Genomic DNA, 23,368 nt, shown 5'->3' with positions numbered 1-23,368 from the left:
CTGCTGGTCAAATTATGCCCAGTGCTACTTTCACTCGTCTGATAATTTGCTGCACAATTTATGAAGGAACCTACCCTGGAAATCCAGAGTTCTCGCGAGAGCACAATGGAATTGAGACACTCTGGCAAAGAGCAATGATGCACGTTACTTTTACCCCAACATTCCGGGAAACCAGCTAAACTGATTTAGACAGCGCTGCAATGTTGGAGGAAAGTACACATTGGTCGTAGTGTTACCCGATTGCGTCAAAGTCCGAAATCATTCAGGGTAAACATGGTCTAGTGTTATCCAATTGCGTGCAGTGAGATTTTTTAAATGCATGCTTGTTGCCGCCCCTCGAGTTGGGCCATTACATTGTTCTTGACCAGACCCTTCATCTTTCTTGATCAGTGGTTCTCAAATGCGGGTACGCGTACCCCTGGGGGTACGTGAAGGCACTTCAGGGGGTACGTGAGATTTTAACCCTTAGAACCCGATTGAGCAAAGTGCGTCATAAACACACCCTTTCTTCTCTGTTACATTGCTCCGCAACTATTAATCGCAGCGAGATGAATCCGTTATTTCGTGACAGAGCAAAAGTGAGGCTTTCCAACGAGACCACGCACTTGTCTGTACGTTAAAGTATAAAAAAATCATGAAATTAAATCAAATTGCATCATATTTACAGTCTATACTTCTCTGCGTTCACCTGCGCACCCATTACTCTCGTTTGAATTACCCGTGAACGCACAGACATGGCAAGCATATCAGGTGAGGAGACACAGGGCTATCCATTGGTACCAAGGATGTCGATCTTTCTGGCTTATGAAAACAGACGAAGTGACTGCAAAATAATAGTCATGTACAAAAACCAACGCTGCACACCCATTAGCCTACTCTCGTTTGAATTACTCGCGGACCTGTGATCGCATAGATATGCCATGTCAGATGAAAGAGGAGATACAGGGCTATCATTTGATACCAAGTACATCCTTCTGGGTTATAAAACAGACGAAGTGACAGCAAAATAATAACTTCATATAGCTCGACTTACCTCACGTTTTTGTCTGTTTTTGTGGCAAAGCACGTTTATAGTCAAACGCTACTGTGTGTTTCTCTATGGCAAAGAATGTTCATAATCTGGTTTTGAGATCAATCCCAATTGTCAGACCCAATTTGTTCGACAAAAAACAGCTTTTTGCCTTTACTATGTTCATGGCAATGCAGTAAAAAGTTGTAGAGAATCATAGGTGCAGACACCATATAGGCACACGCGGGCTAACACGTAAACTCTGGTCAAATCAGGTCAGATCAGTTCTGTCACAGATACCGAGCGCAGAAAGGTCATTTTTAATCACTAAATAAAAAATGGCATTTATTTCTGTAAGGCGCACACCACATCTGTCTGTAAATTGCTCAGCCCCAGAGAATCCCTCCACCATGGCAATGATATTGCCAGATTCAGGACAGTCTGCCCTACACATGAAATGTAAAGCTATGTGCTTGCTGTGGTGAGATACATGTCAAAATATAAGATTTTTTTAGGGCTGTCAAAATAACTGATTAATTTCGATTAATTAATTTGAGAAAAAATAACTGATTAAAAAAAAATAACGCAGATTAATCTGGAAAGGTATGACCTTTGACCCCAAGCCATTGTAGTCAGTAACCATTAGACTGTAAAATGAAGGAGAGAAGAAAATGTGCTGACTACTGACTGTAGATCATTGATTGGAACATTTCCTTTAAACAACGGCCAGATGGTGTTGATAAAAATAAAGTGTTGATTAAAATAAATAAAAATTTTAAATACTTTCACAGCAAAAATTATATATGTGATTAATTTAGATTTAATCACAGAGTAGGCCTATGTAATTAATTAGATTAATTTTTTTAATCGATTGACAGCCCTAGAATTTTTATAACACGCTTTTTATATTATAATTCTTTAAAAATGAAAATAAAACCAATGCTAGTACTAATACATGAAATTAAAATATACATATATTTAAAAAGTAGAATCCATGAAAAAATACTTTAAAAACAATTATCTAATAAATATTTCAGGAAAATATAAGTTCATAAAATGGCAGGCTATTCAATTTCATTATCCTAAAAACCCAGAGTCCCCCCCATACCAGGACCCAACCTGTCACATGCCACCAGCCATCACACTGTCAAAACTCAAACGATGGAGTCGTGGTTGAAGCGTAGCGGTAATTCTTGTGCGCTGGTTAGGGGGTACTTGGCTAAAAAAAAAATTCACAGGGGGTACATCACTGAAAAAAGGTTGAGAACCACTGTTCTAGATTATCAGGGTCTGGATTTTCCAGGCTACAAGGAACCATGGACTGACAGAAAAAGAAAACAAACGTTTTCGCAATCAGGAGGAAATACACGTTAAGTTCATCTGTTTGCATCTCTCCAGCGTGTGTTGATGGGCTAGCCTACCCAACAGTAACCTGACCCTAGCCAGATGAATTTCGTTCCGCTTAGCTCCGCCTAGCTTCACTCACATCCATCTGGGACATCTTCCATTGAGAGTGATTTCTGCAACCGACTTTATGGTAAAAAATGTATGGTACGCAGGGCGGGAGTTTCATAGATGTGACATAGCGTAGAAGTGACTGTGAGACTGTTATTAGCGTCACGGGTTGGCTTCGATGTGAGTGGTTGAAGTAGCACGTCAATAGATGACGGACAAGTGGCTTATTCAATCATATGGAAGCATTTTTTGGCCCAGCCTTCTGAAGCAACACTTCAATGGATCGGTTCCAGATGGATGAGTGGAGCTAGGCGGAGCGAAATTCATCTGGCCAGGGTCAGGTTAACCCAACAGGGGAGTGAATAGGCTTGCTTGCCAGCCTTTCCCAGAAACCGCATATGAATGTCGGTGACTGGCTACATAGAAAAAAAAAACACATCTGTGTAAATGTGTTCATAATACATGCATGCTTGAGATGAAACCAGCAGTTTTTTCAGCAGAAATAATATTCTAATAAAAATAAAATGCGAGGAGGACCTGTCTCTTAATTAATAGGGGATTTCACTTTTCCCATACATTTTTTTTTTAAAACAAGTCAATGGTTTTACAATGTTTTAGTCAAGCTTTGGTTGGTTTAGATACAAAAGAACGTATGCAAAATGTAAATATGTTTTGATTTGCTGTGCTGCATATGGCACAATAGGTGCACATAGTAAATTATATAAATTAGGCCAATTAAAATGTTTAAATAGCTTTAGTATACCTTAGAAAAAAATATTGAACGGAATCCAGTCCAGTACACATGTCTTTGGCAAGTAGCCTAGGCCAGGGGTTCCCAAACTTCCACGACAAGACCCCCCAAATACCACTAGGTTCTGGCCAAGGACCCCCTTGATGTGTTATTAAACCCATCGACAATACTACGGCAAATGTAAAAATACATTAAGCTACCTGTAATCCTAATAATTATTTTGGCCACAAGCACTTCGCGATGGAGCAGTGTCTAAAAATTGCATTTGGGGCTTTCTGCTATATGAGAGCTATCACTCTACTATTATTCCCAGTCATTATCATAGAAAATATAAATGTTCAGATTTGCGACAAATTATTATAATGGCATTGTATAACAACCCTCATAGTAATAGGTATATTTTAAATTTTTCAAATGTATTTATTTGTTGCTTTTATTTTCCTTCCAACTTGCTGAGGCCCCCCTGGCACCCCCCCGTGGCCCCCACTTTGAAAACCACTGGCCTAGGCTACTACAGACACAGGTGAAAAACAGTCAGTCTCAGCCAGTAGCACAACTAGATATCTACAACTAGCTTCAAAAGCAAGCAGCCCTAAAACTGGGCATTTATAGCTGTGAAGGTAATTCAGACAAAATTATTTTTCTTTCCCCAAAAAAACTATATTTGGTAACTTCTGTAGACATCCAAAATGGGATGGGTGTTAAAGTTAGTAAAAAAAAACATTTTTAAGTTATCATAAAACAGTTTTAAGTTATCATATTTTTTTTTTTTGGAGTGGTATAGTCTTATTTTTTCCATTTATGTAGATGTCTTGAAAAGATCTTAAAAGTCTTTAAATTTGCACTTGAAAATGTGCAGATACCCTGGTTAAGGTTATGGTTAGGTGCCTTGAAGTCGACGGCGGGGGCTTAAAACACCATCGAGCTAGTTAGTGTCACCTCTAACTACCAAAATGTATCCACACAGACCCCTAATCTTTTCTCCTGTTAAAACCTCCATAGGTCCAAACAGAAATTCGCAAGATGTGGACCCGTTGGAACCTGGCCTTCGACTGGAAGGACCCCGTGGTGTGTGCAAACTACCGCTACGGCTCAGTGCTGACCAGCCTGAACCACAGCACAGGCAGCCAGTCGCAGCTGCCGTCGGTGTCGCGCAGCACAGCGCTCTTCTCCAGCCGCGTGTACCTGAGCACGAGTGGCACCTGTGTGCTGGGCACCCACGCCACGCTGCCCGGGTACGTCTTCAGCAGCTCGGACATCGAGAGCCTGCCGCCATCCATCCCCGAGGAGCCCGAGGACAGCACCAAGCAGGTGGACGACATCTCGCTGAAGGAGTCCTCGCCTGCCTCCTCCGCGGCCGCTGTCGTAGCCACCAGCGTTACCGGGGCCACCACAGCCGCGGTCTACCCGACCCGGGCCAAGGACGTCGAGGAGTCTCTGTAGCCACAGGAGTGTAGCGAGAGAAGGAGTGGCCATCATGAGGACATTTTCCATGCGTATAATATGAAAAAGCCAAACTGCCCAGCGTATGGTCCGGCTCCCTGTCTAGCACCTCTGGTGTGCCTGGAAACATTCAACTTCAGACTGAAATTGAAACAACTATATCAGGAGACGTTTCTCGGTCTCTCACTCTCTCACACACAAACCCAAGCAAACAAGTGCACACACACACACACACACACACACACACACACACACACACACACACACACACTTTTACCTAAGCCTGGCATCGTCAGGACGTCGAAATGCAGCACAAAAAGTGCATTACTGATTGTAGATACTGTATAAAGAAAAGCGTGATTGTGTGGATTCTGATGCTTTGCCTTGTCATGTAGATATCCATATCCATGACTTTGTGGAAGTTTCAATGAGGGCTACTGCGTTTTCTCCTCTCTGTGACCGGTTGCATCGTGATCCAAGCATGTGTCATATTTTTGACGCCACACTGCACTGTAACATGTCGACGGCCGTGTGTCTGTGTGTGTGCTATCCAAAGTCATGGCCATCGTCATCACCTTCTGTCTGTGTAAATGGGTTATTGTGTGTTTATTTAATATTTTATATGTGTATATGTTTATTTTATATGTTTGTTTATTTAATATTGTGCACAGATGTCACTCGACACAGGGATTAGTCTTTAAATTATGTTTTCAAATGTTTTTGCTCAAGAAACATTTCACTGCCAAAATAAATATTGTATAGCCGTGTTCTTTTTTGTATTTTGAGTGCATATGTTTGCATATGTTTGTACAAAATAAATGACTGTTTGACTGACTTAATTGGTACAAAATAAATGACTGTTTGACTAACTTAATTGGTAAGAATTTCTATGCAAATTGCAAAAACAAACTTCCATTAATGTCATATCCTGATAATTTCACAACCACAAAAGGAGACAGGAAAAAAACAACCACCACAGCTTGTACCGACTGTGTATATACTGACAGCAAACCTATAAAAGCAAACCTTTTGATCTCTTACATAAAGATGTCTTCTCACCCATTACATAAACAATCCTGTACTGAAATGGAACATGTACACTTGACAAAGCTGCGATAATCAGCTGTTGTGTCATCTGGCAGGTTTGAGTGTTTGTTTAAAACGCAGCCTGTACTGATGGATGGATTTCTCCTTATGGATCCGTAAATAGCCGTATGTATGTTTACTGTAATAAGTCATGAAGCCGCTGTGTCCAGCCATGTATGGTTTCTATGAGTGGACTTTCACAAGTAAGACTTCCTAATGTGCCTCATAGCCTCTAATGTGCACATAGTTAGCAGGTGTGCATGTCTGTGGTTTCTGAAACGCTTAGCATAGGTAACTGGCAGGGCTCAAGCTGGATCTCCAAATATTCCCAACTTAGAGAAAACGAGTCTCAGGCAGTGTCTCAAACCGCATACTTCTGTCAGTACACTGCTAGTGTGCACTGAGTGCTTACTTGCGTAGTGCACACTTTTCAAGCATTAGTCTTGCCCCAATATCTGCACTACTTAAAGTATTTGAAGTGTGCTAGAAGGTGGTGGTGGTGGGGCTGAGGTGGGTATTTTTGCGTTGCACCTAATGTTTGTGCAAAGCTACTCCTCCATCTTATCAAACAAAAGTTTTACTCAAAATGAAGGAAAAGAGGATAGCAACTACCAGTGTGTGTGTCTCTGTGTGTGCGTGTGTTTGTCACGGAGATAGTGTGGCACCTGACAGATCCCCAGAGAGAATTGAGGTTTATTTCTTTCCCGCCAAATGATGCCCAACTCCAGAGACGTTGCACTGAGAGCCCCTGTGGTTTTATTCCTTTCAGTTTAGTTAATTTAGTCTCTTTTTGAAATATTTGTATTTATTAAATTCAGAAAGACTGTCTGATGCTTCCTTCCCCAGAGTCCCTGTGGTCACTTCTCCTGGTGTGGTTACAGGTCACTAGCTGGCTCAGAACAGAGAAGAAAAACAAGAAAAAGCCTCTTAGGCAGAGATCACATTGAATATAACCAAGCAGCAGTGGTAAAGCGTAGCGCAACACAACGCAGACCATAACTAGATGTACCGCAGAGCGATATACGCCGCAGTCCAGCACATTTTTTCCACCAAAATAAATTACGCTGAAAGGATTCTAACTGTCTCACTAAATTGCATTATCCACACTCAATTCTCACTGGTATCTGCTAGACAACAAGTACCAAAACATGATTAGTTCATAGATTTCACATGTAAAATTCATTTTATACAACCCCACCCGCATCTTGCCTGTTCATAATTCTGAGAAATTCTTGAATTGTGTGCATGTGTGCGTGTACCGCGTTATCTTTATGTGTGTGTGTGTGTGTGTGTGTACGTGCTTGTGTGTTTGCCTGCGTATGTGTGTTTGTGCATGTGCATGCATGCGTACATATGTCTACTGTGGGAGTATGTGTCATACGTATGATTACTGTGAATGTATGTGTGTGCGTGTGTATCTGTTTATGCACATGTGTGCACATGGAATGGGTTAACATGACCCCTGGAGGCAAACATACAGAAAAAAAAATGGGTCATCCCTAGGCCCCACGGTTCTCAAGATATTCACAGAAAACTGTGTCTGCCCTACCCTCCTTTCGGGGGGTCCAGTACAGCGGGGGGGCTACAGATCAAAACGAAAAACGATGGTTCCATGCTATCCATGTGGGGTTGTTGGTGTACGGTCACTAAATGTACACATAAATTATTTTATTGTAAGGCCCCCCATGAACGAAAGTTCACAAAACTTGGCATGCATTTGGAGGGTGTCATAATGATCCTACACTTTCAATTTCGTGCAGTTTTGACCATGTCAGCCAGAGATATTGTGTGATATAAACACCTAATTTTTTGCTTTTTATTTTTTAACTAGGTGGGCTATACATGAAATAAGTGGTAATGGGATGGGTTGACATGCCCCTTAAGACCAACATACAAAAAAAGGTGGACCTCCTAGGCCCTACGGTTCTCGAGATATTCACAGAAAACTGTCTCCGGCCACCTACAGGCCAGTTGTGTAGTAACATAAATTAATTTATTGTGTGGCCCCCCATGAACAGAATTCCACGAAACTTGGCGTGCATTCAGAGGGTGTCATAATGATCCTACACTTCCAATTTCATTGCAGTTTTGACTATGTTAGGTCACAGATACCTCGCGATTACAACACCTCATTTTTACTTTTTGTGTTTAACTAGGTGGCTATACATGAAATGAGTGGTTATGGAATGGGTTGACATGGCCCCTTGAGATCAACATACAAAAAAAATGGTCCTCCTAAACCTTACGGTTCTCGAGATATTCACAGAAAACTGTGTCTGCCCTACCCCTCCTTCGGGGGTGCAGTCCAATGGGGGCTACAGATCAAAACAAAAACGATGGTTCCATGCTATCCATATGGGGTTACATGCCCACCAAGTTTCGATCTACCCGGTCTTTCAGTGTCCGGGGAATCCTTGGCGGAAATTTGGACATGCGAAAAAAAAAAACTGACTAAACCTATATGACGCCCGCTTAAGCTCTTGGCGGTCATAATAATTCAAGAAGTTCTATCTTGTTCCTAAGTTACACAAACGTTCCTAAGTTGTACGCTCTGTTGCCTAAACTGACAATTGATGAGCCTCGTGTTACACTTTGAAAGTTGAGCCAAGTTCAACACTGAAATTGTCTGACGCTAGCACAACGCTGGCCTTCCAACTCTTCCGCTGCCGAACCATAGCGATCTGCAGCTTGCACTGCTTATTGTGAACGACAGTGAACAATAGGAAATCTGCAGCTTGCACTGGTTATTGTAAACAACAGCGAACAATAGGAAATCTGCAGCCTGCACTGGTTATTGTGAGGCTAAAGCAGTGAAGGAACTCTAACCGACCCCCCTCTGGGCTCATCAAGGCTGAGGCAGGTAGGTAGGTAGGTAGGTAGGTACTATCATTCTTTCTCTATGAACACATAAACACACACATACATATACAGCACACAGTGAGCAGTGATCACACACAAACCTGGAGCAGTGGGTAGCCATTGCGGCAGCGCTCAGGTAGTTACTGTAGGTTGTTGGTTGGGTGACGTCCTCCTCATGGCCACCTCAATGATGTGGACATGGGAGAGCGATGTGCACAATGTCTGGTAGAGTGGTTGCGTGCACATCCCCACTATATTTAGGCCAGGTGCAGGTGAAAATATACTATATGATAAAAACAAAAGAGACAAACAACAAAAAAGCAACATTTCGACCCAACAGGGTCTTCTTCAGGCAAACAACCCAATGAAACCTTTTTGAAATCACCAATATCCAGCGCAACCACATGAGAGCCCCTGTAGAGTCCCAGGGGATATAGTGCCATTATGTCAACATGTTCCTCTCGCCACAAACGGTGCAGCTGTCTGGTTGTTTATCTCAGGAAGGGTTCGGTTGTCTTTATATATATTTCATATGATTATGCTGGAAGTAGAGCACAGTGTGCCAGGAGATACTTTTTAACATGAGCGGAAACGTGGTGAGTGAGGAGGTAGAGTAGAGTAATAACACTGCAGAGGGAAATGAGCAGGGAGCCCAATGGAGCTTTGTTTTTAATTTCCTCGGCAACCACACCTGTGTACTGTTCCAACATTCGACAGCGAAGCGAACAGGCGAAATGCATGCTGCTTTGTCGCTGGCTAGTTTTATCCCTCGATCCCCCCGATTATGCGATGACACTTCATCTAATTGCCTTTCACAAACAATTACGTCTTGGCCACTAGAGTGAAATGCCAAAGGGAGTGATGACATCAAATCGCTGATAAACTGGAAATAAATAGTTTTTATCCTCAGCTGTGCATTATTAAATGCCAGAAGTGACATGGTTGTCATCTTTATCGACATATTTTTATGTCTGTCACATGGATGGAACACAACACCTAAGTGAGAGGCTGAAGTGAGCTAGCGACTAGTTTCGTAGTTCTCCACACCAAACCAGTGCACTGGAAATGCAAATTAGATTGAGGGAAAAAAAACAGTAGCCTGCTCATGTGCCTGCCTCGGAGGAGCTGTTTGTTGTTTGGTCAATTACCCGAATATAACAGTGCTGACGTGGATAACGGCTGGAGTCAAGGATAGAGGACGTTTTTCAATTTCAATTTCAATTCACATGTCAAAGATGATCAGTGTCACTGTGATGAAATGGTACAGTGGCCTGTTGGATTAATGACCTCTGTGAACACCATTACCGATATCCAAGGATTGGTGAGCCACCCGTTGCATGCTTAGAAGCAAACCACGTAGTACAGGCCATTGGATCTGATTACACACGGGGGCTACGGAGAACATTTTCACAAGATCCATCCAACTCAGCACACTAATACTGGTGGCTAATGAGACCACAAGGCAAAAAGGCCTCGTTAAAAGTTTCCACCTAACTTGTGCAGAGAGTACACTTTTTTTCTCGATCACAACAGGATGCTAATTATTATCATTATACAGCAGCGTCCCTTCCGAATAGCATGCAATGCGAAACTAGCACAAATTATCACCTGCTGTATAGGAGGGAAAATAATCGATTGAGGTGTGATTGCAACTTTGATCTTCCTCGAGCTGCTGTCAGAGATACAATATGTTGCGTTATACTGCTCCTCCCGAGTACCGAAAGTGCTCTGACTCCAAATCATTTCTTCACTAGACACGATTTATCCAGCCGCCCTCCTTCTCTCCCCGGTGTACGAGTGCACTTTAGAACGAGAGAAAACAAATCAGAAAGCGCCCTCCGAGGTTCTCCACATTTCATATTCAGCATGGCAGTCTCCAAGACAGACACGGACACATGAAATGGGGTGATAATGCCACTGACAGTTTGAAGAAGCCGGCCATTTCCACCCACACACACACACACACACACAGCATCACTTTACAGGCTGCTGCAACCAAGTGGCTCTTTACTATATGAATTATGGCTCCAGAGACGCTGAACATATGAGTGACGGATACAAACACGGACTTCACCATCTGGAAGTGATGGATGCATTGAGAGATCCGATGCATCAGTGATCTTGGTACCACCTTCTCCGCACACCATGTCCCCAGACTAGTAATTATAAAGCTTTTAACGAATGAGGCAGGCCCTACTAACGGATGTGCGGAACGCTATTATGAACAGCAGAGCAGTTAATCCTCCCTGCGCGACGGCGTGGCATGAGCAACCCGTGCAGCCCGTGCCGCATTATGTGCCCACTTCTCCTCCCGTCCTGACATTTATGTTAAAAGCACTGCCACGCGTGCGTACCACTCGGACACCAACACTGACGCCTTCGCGCGTGTGTGTGTGTGTGTGTATTTGCGTGTGTTTGCATACATGCATGTGTGTGTGTGTGTGTGTTTGCGTGCGTGTGTGTTTGCATGCGTGTATATGTGGAGGTAGAGTAGAGTAATAACACTGCAGAGGGAAATGAGCAGGGAGCCCAATGGAGCTTTGTTTTTAATTTCCTCGCCAACCACACCTGTGTACTGTTCCAACATTCGACAGCGAAGCGAACAGGCGAAATGCATGCTGCTTTGTCGCTGGCTAGTTTTATCCCTCGATCCCCCCGATTATGCGATGACACTTCATCTAATTGCCTTTCACAAACAATTACGTCTTGGCCACTAGAGTGAAATGCCAAAGGGAGTGATGACATTAAATCGCTGATAAACTGGAAATAAATAGTTTTTATCCTCAGCTGTGCGTTATTAAATGCCAGAAGTGACATGGTTGTCATCTTTATCGACATATTTTTATGTCTGTCACATGGATGGAACACAACACCTAAGTGAGAGGCTGAAGTGAGCTAGCGACTAGTTTCGTAGTTCTCCACACCAAACCAGTGCACTGGAAATGCAAATTAGATTGAGGGAAAAAAAAAACAGTAGCCTGCTCATGTGCCTGCCTCGGAGGAGCTGTTTGTTGTTTGGTCACTTACCCGAATATAACAGTGCTGACGTGGATAACGGCTGGAGTCAAGGATAGAGGACGTTTTTCAATTTCAATTTCAATTCACATGTCAAAGATGATCAGTGTCACTGTGATGAAATGGTACAGTGGCCTGTTGGATTAATGACCTCTGTGAACACCATTACCGATATCCAAGGATTGGTGAGCCACCCGTTGCATGCTTAGACGCAAACCACGTAGTACAGGCCATTGGATCTGATTACACACGGGGCTACGGAGAACATTTTCACAAGATCCATCCAACTCAGCACACTAATACTGGTGGCTAATGAGACCACAAGGCAAAAAGGCCTCGTTAAAAGTTTCCACCTAACTTGTGCAGAGAGTACACTTTTTTTCTCGATCACAACAGGATGCTAATTATTATCATTATACAGCAGCGTCCCTTCCGAATAGCATGCAATGCGAAACTAGCACAAATTATCACCTGCTGTATAGGAGGGAAAATAATCGATTGAGGTGTGATTGCAACTTTGATCTTCCTCGAGCTGCTGTCAGAGATACAATATGTTGCGTTATACTGCTCCTCCCGAGTACCGAAAGTGCTCTGACTCCAAATCATTTCTTCACTAGACACGATTTATCCAGCCGCCCTCCTTCTCTCCCCGGTGTACGAGTGCACTTTAGAACGAGAGAAAACAAATCGGAAAGCGCCCTCCGAGGTTCTCCACATTTCATATTCAGCATGGCAGTCTCCAAGACAGACACGGACACATGAAATGGGGTGATAATGCCACTGACAGTTTGAAGAAGCCGGCCATTTCCACCCACACACACACACACACACACACAGCATCACTTTACAGGCTGCTGCAACCAAGTGGCTCTTTACTATATGAATTATGGCTCCAGAGACGCTGAACATATGAGTGACGGATACAAACACGGACTTCACCATCTGGAAGTGATGGATGCATTGAGAGATCCTATGCATCAGTGATCTTGGTACCACCTTCTCCGCACACCATGTCCCCAGACTAGTAATTATAAAGCTTTTAACGAATGAGGCAGGCCCTACTAACGGATGTGCGGAACGCTATTATGAACAGCAGAGCAGTTAATCCTCCTGGGCACGACGTGGCATGAGCAACCCGTGCAGCCGTGCCCGCACATGTGCCCACTTCTCCTCCCGTCCTGACATTTATGTTAAAAGCACTGCCACGTGCCGTGCCACCTCGGACACCAACACTGACGCCTTCGCGCGTGTGTGTGTGTGTGTGTGTGTGTATTTGCGTGTGTTTGCATACATGCATGTGTGTGTGTGTGTGTTTGCGTGCGTGTGTGTTTGCATGCGTGTATATGTGTGTGTGCGTGTATGTGTTTGCGTGCGTGTATGCATGCATGTGTGTGTGTGTGCTTGCGTGCGTGCACTTTTGGAGATGTTTTCCTCCGTCATGTGTGTTTTCTGATAGTTCTACGCAGAGATGGACTTCTGCTTGTGGTCGCGCATCTGAGGTAAATTGCTGTCCAGAATTGAGCATGGTGCTTTTGAAAATGGCCACACTACCCGAGTGTCAAAATCAAAGGTTATCGACATGCTCATAACTGGGACTGCTCTAATATAATTGGAGGGCTGATCGCCGGATCGCACATCCAGCCTGCCAGCCTTCTTTAACAGGCTTCCTCTGCCGGGCATTAAAAGAATCCGAACAAATTGCCTCAGATAACGCACAACCTCAGAGTCCTCTGTAAAACCATGAAATCAAAGAGGGAAACAGTGAAATAGAGATCCTCACTCGCTTGCAATCCGGATGACCTACATTCTCTGTGTCTGCCAAATGTGCGGGCATCGTTTTTTGATAACGTGCGATTTATCTGTGACCTTTTCGACCCTGTACACAACCAAACACTTTGCAGAAGGACAATATGCAATCACTGTGCACTGTGCAGCTCTCCTGCTGGGATCACTCTCCATTGTGTGGCATACCATCCGCCATTCTATTTACAAAAGCCTATTCAACCCCAAGTGGAAAATGTGAGTTTTGTGTTGTGTGTATGTGTGTGTGTGTGTGTGAGAGAGAGAGTGTGTGAGTGTTTGTGCATATGAGGTGTGTGTGTGTGTGTGTGTGAGAGTGTGTGTGTTTGTGTGTGTGTGTGTGTGTGTGTGTGTGTGTGTGAGAGAGTGTGAGTGTTTGTGCATATGAGAGTGTGTGTGTGTGAGAGAGAGTGTGTGTGTGTGTGTGTGTGTGTGTGTGTGTGTGTGTGTGTGTGAGAGAGAGAGAGAGTGTGAGTGTTTGTGCATATGAGAGTGTGTGTGTGTGTGTGTGTGTGTGTGTGTGTGTGTGTGTGTGTGTGTGTGTGAGTGAGTGAGAGAGAGAGAGAGAGAGAGAGAGTGTGTGTGTGTGTGTGTGTGTGTGTAAAAGCTGTAATTTTTCTTCCAAAATACAGACCTTTTTTCCAGTTACTACATCTTAGGGGAGTGGGGCCTTTGAGCGCAGGGCTACTGATGAGCTGGTGTTTACAGTCCTCAGACCAAACGAACACAAAGCAGGAAGGCCGACCAGAAGCACACACACACACACACACACACACATACACCTTCAGATAAATACACACATCAACAACCCAGCGACAAATCAAACAAGACCAACAGATCAAATGCAAAATCCAACAAATGCAGAATGTCGGAGGCTGTTTGAAGTTTTAAATTGTTGTTCTGCAGGATAATTATGTTTGCTTGTTGTACACAAACCACACAATGATGGTTACTTCTCCCTCGGGTAGCCTACTCTGATTAGTTGTCCCCACAGCCCTTAGTGTGCCCACCAGACCAGTCTGTTAGATCGGAGTAGGAGGGTTATCTCCCAGACATATGCCAGAATCTAGACCATCACCATCATGACGTGGAGCTACAGCAGGTGCAATGTGTGTTAAAACACTGAATCATACAATAAGAAGGATCTAGTTTTTGAAATTGTGATCTTATTAAAGGAATTATCCGGAGTAAAATGCACTTTAGATCAATTTACGGATGATTGGGAGTACATACGTTGAGTTGACATCAAAATCATGTCATTCGGATGTGTTTTGAGAAAGTTCGATTTTACCGTTTTTAGTCAAAACTCGTTAGCGTGGAAGTGAGAAGGGCATATTATTTCGCCGCTACAAAACGCTATTTTTATACCTCTTCTACAGTTCCAAACAACATTACACTTACATGGTAGTGAGTAGAGGTCCCTAAAGCCAAACCGAAGTATCCCGAGGTCTTTATGTGGTCTATGTATATTTGGATTCCATCCGGCAGTAGCCTACAGTAGCCTGAGTAAAGGAAAGCACAAATCATGGAGAGGTCGGTGGATTGGAGTAAGACGAAAGAAAACTGTGGTTATGTGAGTAGTGGATGACCGCCAGGGCAGTCTCTTTGTAGTGGATATATCTCTGTTGCGCCAGCCACAGACCGAGAGTTGTACACCAAAAACGTCACTCCGTGAGCCGGCGTGTGACGTCACCGAGATTATGTCAGCTTTTGTCACACGCCAGCCTTCCTCAGGTAACTGGTCTCTTCTCGCATACTCCGAGTGACCAGAAACCCTGGCGGTCATCCACTACTCACATAACCACAGTTACATTTGTAACTAGCGTTATGTTTCGTAGTTCCTGACCGCCAGGGCAGTCTCTTTGTAGTGGATGAAGAATATCACAATGTCACGAGGAGTGACTCAGATGGAACCTAAATCTGCTGGAGACAGCACTGCTGAAGCTAGGCAGGGGGTAGATGCCACATTAACATTGTAGAAGCGGCTAAATGTACATGGGGACGACCATGTTGCGGCCACACAAATGTTAGACAGAGGGATCCCCTTGAGGGCTGCCCACGAAGCTGCCACGCCCCTGACTGAATGCCCTTTTACAGGTGCCGGCAGTCTACAGTTAACATGCTTGTAGGCCGACTCTTATCACCTCAATGAACCAGTGAGAGAGCCTCTGTTTGGAGAGTGGCATTCCTCGTTTGGCCTCAGAAAAACAAACAAACAACTGGTCTGAGCGGCGAATCTCAGCAGTAGCAGTAACATAATATCTCAGCGCCCTAACAGGGCACAGCAGTACCTGTCGAGGGTCACTGCTGTCTGTGTAGGCCAATAGCTCAATGGACTGGTTGATAAACCCAGGTGAGAGAACCTTGGGTAAGAATGTTGGGTTAGGCCTGAGCCTCACACTTGAATCATCCAAACCCCAGTGAAGGCACAAAGGGCTGACAGATGCATGCAGTTCACAGGCACGCTTGGCAGATGACACTGCAAGAAGAAATGATGACTTTAAGGACAACCATTTAAGAGAAGCCTGGTCGAGGGGCTCAAATGACTTACCACAAAGAAATTCTAGAACAGTGGGAAGATCCCAGGGTGGCGGCCTATTCATTCTAGGTGGCCTCAGTCTCCTTGCTCCTGTAAGGAAGGCAACCATCAGGTGATGCGAGCCGAGGGATGCTCCATCAATCAGGGCACGATGGCTAGAGAGTGCAGCTACATACACCTTCAGTGTAGATGGGGATTTCCCAGATTCAAAAAACGATTGAAGGACACTGATTCAACACTGATTCAACAGGACAGGACAGGGGGTCCCTGTGATGATCTTTACACCATTTCTGAAAGATCTCCCATCGTACATGGCACGGGTTGACGATGCTCTAGCGCAGGGGCGGAGCCAGACATTGTAAACATTCGGGGCTTAGCCCATTTAATTTTTTTTTAAATAACCCCCTAACTACATAGTTCTCAGTAAAAATGTCAAGTTTTTTTTGCCTGAAATTGCACTGTGCCTATTTACAAGGGCATTGTTCCCACCTCTTTTGGGGTCAACCATCAAGTGCTGGACCTCTATAGAAAGCTGAGAACCTGTAGCTTTCGTAGGAAGCAGTCAATATAACTGTGTGATGTACTGACAAAGAGCTACAGAGGCTAGAATATAGTTTTTTCTTTCTGCCGGATTACAAGCATCTCTGAACTGACCACATTTCAGCCCTCTAGGTCACTTGATATCCCTTAGAAACACAACTAAGCCCTAGCAACCAGCTGTGTGCAAAAGTTGATCAATATAGAATGAAAATATGAGTGCTTTAGACTATTTTTTTAGATTATTTGCCAAGGTATGCCCATGCGTTTTTTAAAATGCCTATGGATACTCCCCATAGGACTTTTTGTTATCCAAAATGCATACTGACAATCAAATGCACATGAACCCCTTTGTGTAGAAGCATAATCCTGGTCTCAAATGAAAGGTAACACTTTGAGGTTTCTTGTGGACTATTTAGATTGTATGTCAGGTGTTCTGATATAGACTGACTACACAAAATATGGAATAATTACAAAAAAGTCTCTATTTTTGCATTTACTTTGTTGGTTCAATGAGTGTGTATAAGATAGACTATACATCTGTACAACTAATATTGGATAATACAACATGAAGATTCAATTTCTATGGATTCTTGTGAATATTTCAGTACCCAATATGAGGCATCTACTTATTGTGCTGCAGCTACACTGCAGCCAGAAGTCAGGGTATCACCAAAAGCAGAGGAGGGGAGGGGGCATTTTGGATCAAATTTAATTGAGACATAATAAAATTAATCTGAGAATGTAAAGCACTATACAGATTGTACATGAAAAAAAAGTTGTCATTTTGGATTCCCAAGAGTCAAAGCTTTGAAATGGTGTATAACATTACTATGCTACATAGCAATATGGTGCATACAATTGATTTAGAATGTTGGGGGGATGTGGGGGAGGGGGGTAACCGTCCCGCCGGCGGGACACTGAAAGTTATTTGGCTAAATAATGACTTTTAGTGAATTTTGTGTAAACTAATGGACACATTGAGACTTAAAAAATGTGAAACTAACATTCAACAGATTCAAGGTATCTGACTGGCACTACACTGTGACACAAAAGTATAGTTTTGGGTCTTTCAAGAGGCAATATCTGTTCATACCTGTTTAGCATGTACTTAGTTAATTAAGCGTTTCTTATGGTTTGTATATTATAGTATTTGTTTATTTTCATTAGGCTATTGTTTGATATGACATTATTGTTTATTATTGCTATTCTCCTTCTTCCTCTTCCCTGATCTCATCTGTGTGACAAATATATAGAATATCTTATACTATAATATACATAATATTATGATATAATTACAGTATGGCCAGTCATCATGATACAAGGGTATTTTAGAAGGAATGCATTATCATCTTGACATAGAGCGTTTCTAAATTATATTAATTTTGTAATTTAGCAAGATTATTCATAGGTTTCATCAGGCCCCTTTACACAGGTGCATAAAATCAAGCACCTAGATTATGAATGCAGACTGCATGGTGCTTGATTAACACACTTATGGAAAGGGCCCTTTCCCTCTCAGTATATCATTGTAATGTTTTTTTTTTTAGTTAATAATTAATAATTAGTTAGGCAGCCAAAACAACATAACATGACTTTTGTATTTATGTGGACTCTTGGATTATAAGATCTGTGGTGGTGGATAGGATATCAACAAGGTTTTAAGGTAGGCTTATGCAACATATGACACTGAAAAAGTTGACATGGGCAGATAACTGTTAATGGTTTTTCTGACATTTCAAAACAGTGTAGCCTAATTTATTACAAGGCGAGGATCACTTTGTTTTGGGAGCTGGAATTTCTTATTCTGCAGTAGGCTTAGCTAGCCTATGAGAGTATTGAATTTGCCTTTTCCGCCGACGAACGAGGACATTTAACGTTAACGTTAAGCATTTAGGGAGCTAGCCAAGTAGCCTAACGTTAGCCTGCCTAACTGACAGAAAGCTCTTAACGTGAAATCACCAACCTGAAACAACACCATCCGTCAGTTCACTGGGCGATGCTGTTGCTTGAGCGAGCTGGCGTGGTCTTTTGAAAAACTTTCTAATATCCATAACGTTTCAACAACATGTACACAAAGTGTTTTATCACAGACTGTAAAAGTGACAGACTTCTGACAGAGGCTTTTTGGAACACCGAAGCCATGACGTAGCGTTGTCAAGGCAGCATTTTCACTGGATCTAAACAAATCAATCTAACCATTGAAATCACCATAGCCCAGAGACCTGGCATAGATCGTGTAGCAAGTCAAATTATTCTTCAATATTGGGCTTTGAAAATAAGGGATATATTTCCTCAGTAATAGAGCATTTGGTGACATTTATAGAGAAACTGAGGGGAAGTTATATTGGAAATAAGAGTTGCCGGGAATTTGCCGGGAACACTAAGAAAAGATTCGGGGCTTAAGCCCCCTAAGCCACCCCCTAGCTCCGCCACTGCTCTAGTGTTAAGGATTGTGAGTCTGACCTCAGGTGTGCATGACATTAACTGTGGGTTGGCCCCAGGGGCCACAACCATAACTGGAGGAACTCCGGTCGTGGATGCCATATCTGCCCTCCTAGTTGTGAAAGGAGATCTGTCTTTACAGGAAGCTCCCAAGGTAACCCCTGCTGGATAGACAGCAGCAGGGGGAACCAAACTCGTGACGGCCAACGAGGGGCTACCAGGAGAACCCTGTGTCCCTCCTTCTGGATCCGATCCAGCAGGGCGTGTATGAGAGGGATTGGTGGGAAGGCATAGAGTAGCCTGTCCGGCCAGCTGTGAGCTAAGGCGTCCTGTCCCAGTGGACTGTCCTGCTCCTGTTCTGAAAACCAAAGACGGCAATGAGTTGTATCTGCGGAGGCGAAAAGGTCCACTTGTGCCTCGCCAAACAAGCTCCATATTTGCTGCACCACGTCTGGGTGAAGTCTCCAGTGGCCGGGGTGCAAGGCACAGCGGGATGGTGCGTCTGCTACACTGTTGTTCACACCCGCCAGGTGTATCGCTCTTAGTGAATGGAATCTGGGGTAAGCCCACGACCACAATTCCTGTGCTAGTTTCAGGAGATCTCGTGACCTGGTGCCTCCGTAGTGGTTCACATGGAACACAGTGGACAGGTTGTCGGAGCGGACTAGCACGTGTCTGCCCTTCAGCACCGGCTGAAAATGTTCCAATGCCAGTCGGACTGCTCGCAATTCGAGCAGGTTGATGTGCTCTTGTGCCATGGGCGATGACCACTTGCCCCGCACTCCCCTGTGGTGCCAGACTGCGGTAGGATTTTGAGGCCCTGGATCATGAGGGGTGACAGGGCTGCCTGCATGCATCTGGTGAATATTCGGGGGGCTAGGGAGAGCCCAAATGGGAGGACCTTGAATTGGTAGATAGCCCCCTGGAATGCAAAGCAAAGAAATCTTCTGTGCTCTGGTGTGATCGGGATATGAAAATATGCATCCTTTAGGTCTACTAGTGTGAACCACTCTCCTTTGCAAACGCTGTAGAGAACGTCTGCAGTACGCAACATGCGAAAGGGAAGAACTTATAAGAACATATTCAACCTCCGGAGGTCCAGGATTGGTCTCTGGCCACCATCTTTCTTTGGAACTATGAAATAAATTGAATAAAAGCCCTCTTCGTGAACATGAGGGTGAACAACTTCTATTGCGTCCCTGTCCAAGAGGGAGGAAATCTCTTTGGAGAGGACTAATGCACGCCTTGGGTCTAGAACAACAGTTCGGAACAGTTTTGCTGACTTTTTCCAGTATGACAGCTGCTGGACTGACAAGAGCCCTGTCACTGGCCGGGGCCCGTCAGCGCTGAGCTTTTCTTGGCCTAGCATCAAAAGCGGGGCGCTGCGCAGGGCGTTTACGTTGTGCCTGAGCAGGTGGTCTCGCTCTACGCTCCTGGGGGCCGAACGAGGTACCAGGGTGCTGCTGGTGCCTGGTTTCCCTTGGGTGGGTGGGGTGGGGAGGCCTGGGGTGGCCAAAGCGTGGGTTTGGAGGCGCTGGGGCCCGAAAACGAAAGGGCCTGTGCGTGCTCACATGCTGACACGATTCAGATAGGGAAGCGCGGCGATCCAGTACATCCTTTACAGCAGGTCCAAAGACATGGCCAGGGACCAGCGGCAGTGCCCAAATTGTGGCCCTGCATGTCTCTGGCAGGGGGGTTTGTGCTAGCCAGACTTGGCGGCGGCCACACACCAAGGTAGCTACGAGTCTTCCCATGTCCTGGGCTATGTGGCCCATTGTCTGAAGCGCAGTGTTCAGTAATTCATCTGGGGCGGCATCGGCATTAGTGCCTGGCAGTGACGCTCACAAGGCCAGCAGAAGATGTGCCAAAGAGTTGGATAGCCGTCCTACCTGTGTTGCTGTGTTGTGAGCTCTGATGAACAACTCATCTGTACGTCTGCACTCAGCACTAGGGCAGCGTGGATCTGGACACAGCGCCTCATCTGGCAAAACCACCAGCGCTGCAATACATGGGTCCACTACTGGCATATTTGCCAGGCCATGACCTCCCGCGCCTGTCATGGCTGATAGTGTGCGCACAGCTGGGCTCACCCGAGTCCTTTGTGCATCAGCTGCAAAGACTGCTGAGAACTCCGCAACAAAGTCCTTACAAATGGGTACAGAAAAGTCATAATTTGTGTTTGCTTTCTTAAAGAAGGCACTGGGTTCCGCTGTCTGAGCAGGCGGTGTGTCCAGGGCCAATCTGGCTAAAGCCAACTTCATAGTGCTCTGCAGGGAGGCTATGGGGCCACCCCCAATGTTTGCAGACGTTAGAGAGTCTTCTCTAAGGTCTTGGGACCGTGTGGCAGGTTCCAAACCAGCTGGGGGCGCCAATTGCACAGAGAGTGCTGAATTGTCAGTGCATGCAGGGCTATGTTGAAACACAGCATTTGATGCAGCTGTAGATAGGATATCATAATCATCATCTGCTTCAGATGGGGAATGTTCAGGCATGTCAGGTGAGGTGTCAAAAGGGGCTGCGCCTTTAGTCAGTGACATTAACATAGATTTTATTTGCTCCATATCAGATGAAAGAGATTCCACCTGATGGGCCAAGCCAGATGTGGACTTTTTCTTTTTTTAAGCCACAGTGGGGGTTTCCGCAGAGTGGCGCTTAGTACAGTAGTCTTTCTATCAAGGGCAGCAGGCAGTGTTGCTTCACATTCTGCGCTCAAGCCTGCCAGCCTAGCCTGCCTCTGTGCAACCGACATAATTGCACAATTCATGCACGGGTTAATGAGAGCTTCACGGAGGTGGCCCAGCCCAAGACAGGATGGGCAGAGATCATGGCCATCATAAGGTTCCAGTGTAGTGGGACACTGGGTACACTGTACTGATTCAAACATGGTCGCAATACAAAGCGCCAAGTTGATGTTGTGCTCAAGGCTGATAAGTACAGGTAACGCTAATGCAGTGGTGAGAACCGCGCAATGAAGTCCACGGTAATCTAAGGAATATTCCTTCAGCTACAGTTAAGCTATACCGATCGCTGTAAACCTTCAATACTTACCAAAACACTGCTAATTCAAAATCTTACAGTCGACAGGATGTCTCTAACTTACCGAGCTATGCTCAAGGCAATGTTACTTATGGAATGGAGAGTTAGCTACTAGCTAGCCTACCGAGCGGGGCTCAAGGCGAGGCGGAATGTTAGTGTTTTGATGTGAGCTAGCCGGTTACCGAGCGGGGCTCAAGGCAAGGCTGCTGTGCTTGTGTTTGACTGGGACAAGCGGTTAACGAGCTGGGCTCAAGGTAAACCGATCCGTGTTAGTGTTTGACAGACTGAGGCTAGCCTGTGACCGAGCTGGGCTCAAGGCGAGGCTGCCGTGCTTGTGGACAGTAGGCTAACGTTAGCCAGTCACCGAGCGTGGCTCAAGGTGAGGCTGCGTTGTTTTATGCCGAAAAAGTGTTCGTTTAACCGAGCAAGCTCCAGGTTAAAAACACGTAGGTCGTCAGTACAATCGTCAATCCAACTTATTATCCGAAATGTAGTCTGAACAGCCCGTGGAGGACGAAGAAAGCTCCGTAGCTCCGACGAAGTCACCGGGCTGCGTAGAACAACAATCGTCTGATAAGCGGCGAGAAGAGATAAGAGGAAGGCTGGCGTGTGACAAAAGCTGATATAATCTCGGTGACGTCACACACCGGGTCACGCACTGACGTTTTTGGTATACAACTCTCGGTCTGTGGCTGGCGCAACAGAGATATATCCACTACAAAGAGACTGCCCTGGCGGTCAGGAACTACGAAACATAACTGGTTTAAGCTGAAGATGGAGAAATAATACATGAAACCATCACCAATGAAATCATTTGCGGCGGAGAGGATTATTATACTCCATATGGCTAATGACACGGAGGTGGATGCATTCCATATCTGACTAATAGCTCTCTATATTTGCACTTCTAAAGCCATAGTAAGCTACATTTGCATTACTTTCACATGGTCCCTCAAATGTAGCTTACTATGTATGGCTTTAGAAGCGCAAAGTATATATAAGTATATCCTTATATATACTTTGCACTTCTAAAGCCATTGTAAGCTACATTTGCATTACTTTCACATGGTCCCTTAAATCTCTAGTGTTCAATGCTAAATGAATGCCCTGCCACAGTTCAGCGGCTAATTTCACACTCACTCATTTTATTTGCATTAATACTATTACCATTGAATGCATTTATGCAAAGAACCTGTTCAACAGGCCAGAGAGAGGATTTTTAAGGATACGTGCTGATCTTGTGACACACAGGTGTTCTGGGGGGTCAAGCTATTGCCATCACAAGAGCTTTTTACATTAATCAAAGCCAAGGCTGGCGCCTTTCGTTATGAGGACACAGCTGCCTCTGTGTCACAAGCACATTATCTTTCATTCAGGGGATCAGAAGAGGCCT

At 44.6% G+C, this 23,368-nt stretch overlaps 1 protein-coding gene and 1 long non-coding RNA gene across 2 annotated transcripts; one reads left to right on the top strand and one right to left on the bottom strand.

The window, feature by feature from the left end:
- Positions 1 to 68: 68 nt before the first annotated feature.
- Positions 69 to 5,391, top strand: LOC125288816 (parathyroid hormone 2 receptor-like). Its single transcript, XM_048235469.1, has 2 exons — positions 69 to 267; positions 4,218 to 5,391. The coding sequence occupies exon 2, from the start codon at positions 4,239 to 4,241 to the stop codon at positions 4,656 to 4,658; it is 420 nt and encodes a 139-aa protein (XP_048091426.1). The 5' UTR covers positions 69 to 267; positions 4,218 to 4,238; the 3' UTR covers positions 4,659 to 5,391.
- Positions 5,392 to 6,547: 1,156 nt separating this feature from the next.
- LOC125288817 lies at positions 6,548 to 18,888 on the bottom strand. The gene is made up of 4 exons (XR_007192534.1): positions 18,461 to 18,888; positions 15,970 to 16,047; positions 8,705 to 8,886; positions 6,548 to 6,633 (listed from the first exon to the last, which is right to left on the bottom strand). It is a non-coding gene; the product is annotated as an uncharacterized LOC125288817 (long non-coding RNA).
- Between the last annotated feature and the right edge of the window lie 4,480 nt (positions 18,889 to 23,368).

This window comes from Alosa alosa, chromosome 23 (assembly GCF_017589495.1).
Source record: "Alosa alosa isolate M-15738 ecotype Scorff River chromosome 23, AALO_Geno_1.1, whole genome shotgun sequence".
NCBI classification, from domain to species: Eukaryota; Metazoa; Chordata; class Actinopteri; order Clupeiformes; family Clupeidae; genus Alosa; species Alosa alosa.
The sequence above is the reverse complement of the archived record's forward strand: the minus strand, read 5'-3'. Positions and strand labels throughout refer to the sequence as shown.

Coding starts and splice junctions, on each gene's coding strand:
- LOC125288816 (XM_048235469.1), top strand. CDS start 4,239: ATGTGGACCCGTTGGAACCTGGCCTTCGACTGGAAGGACCCCGTGGTG.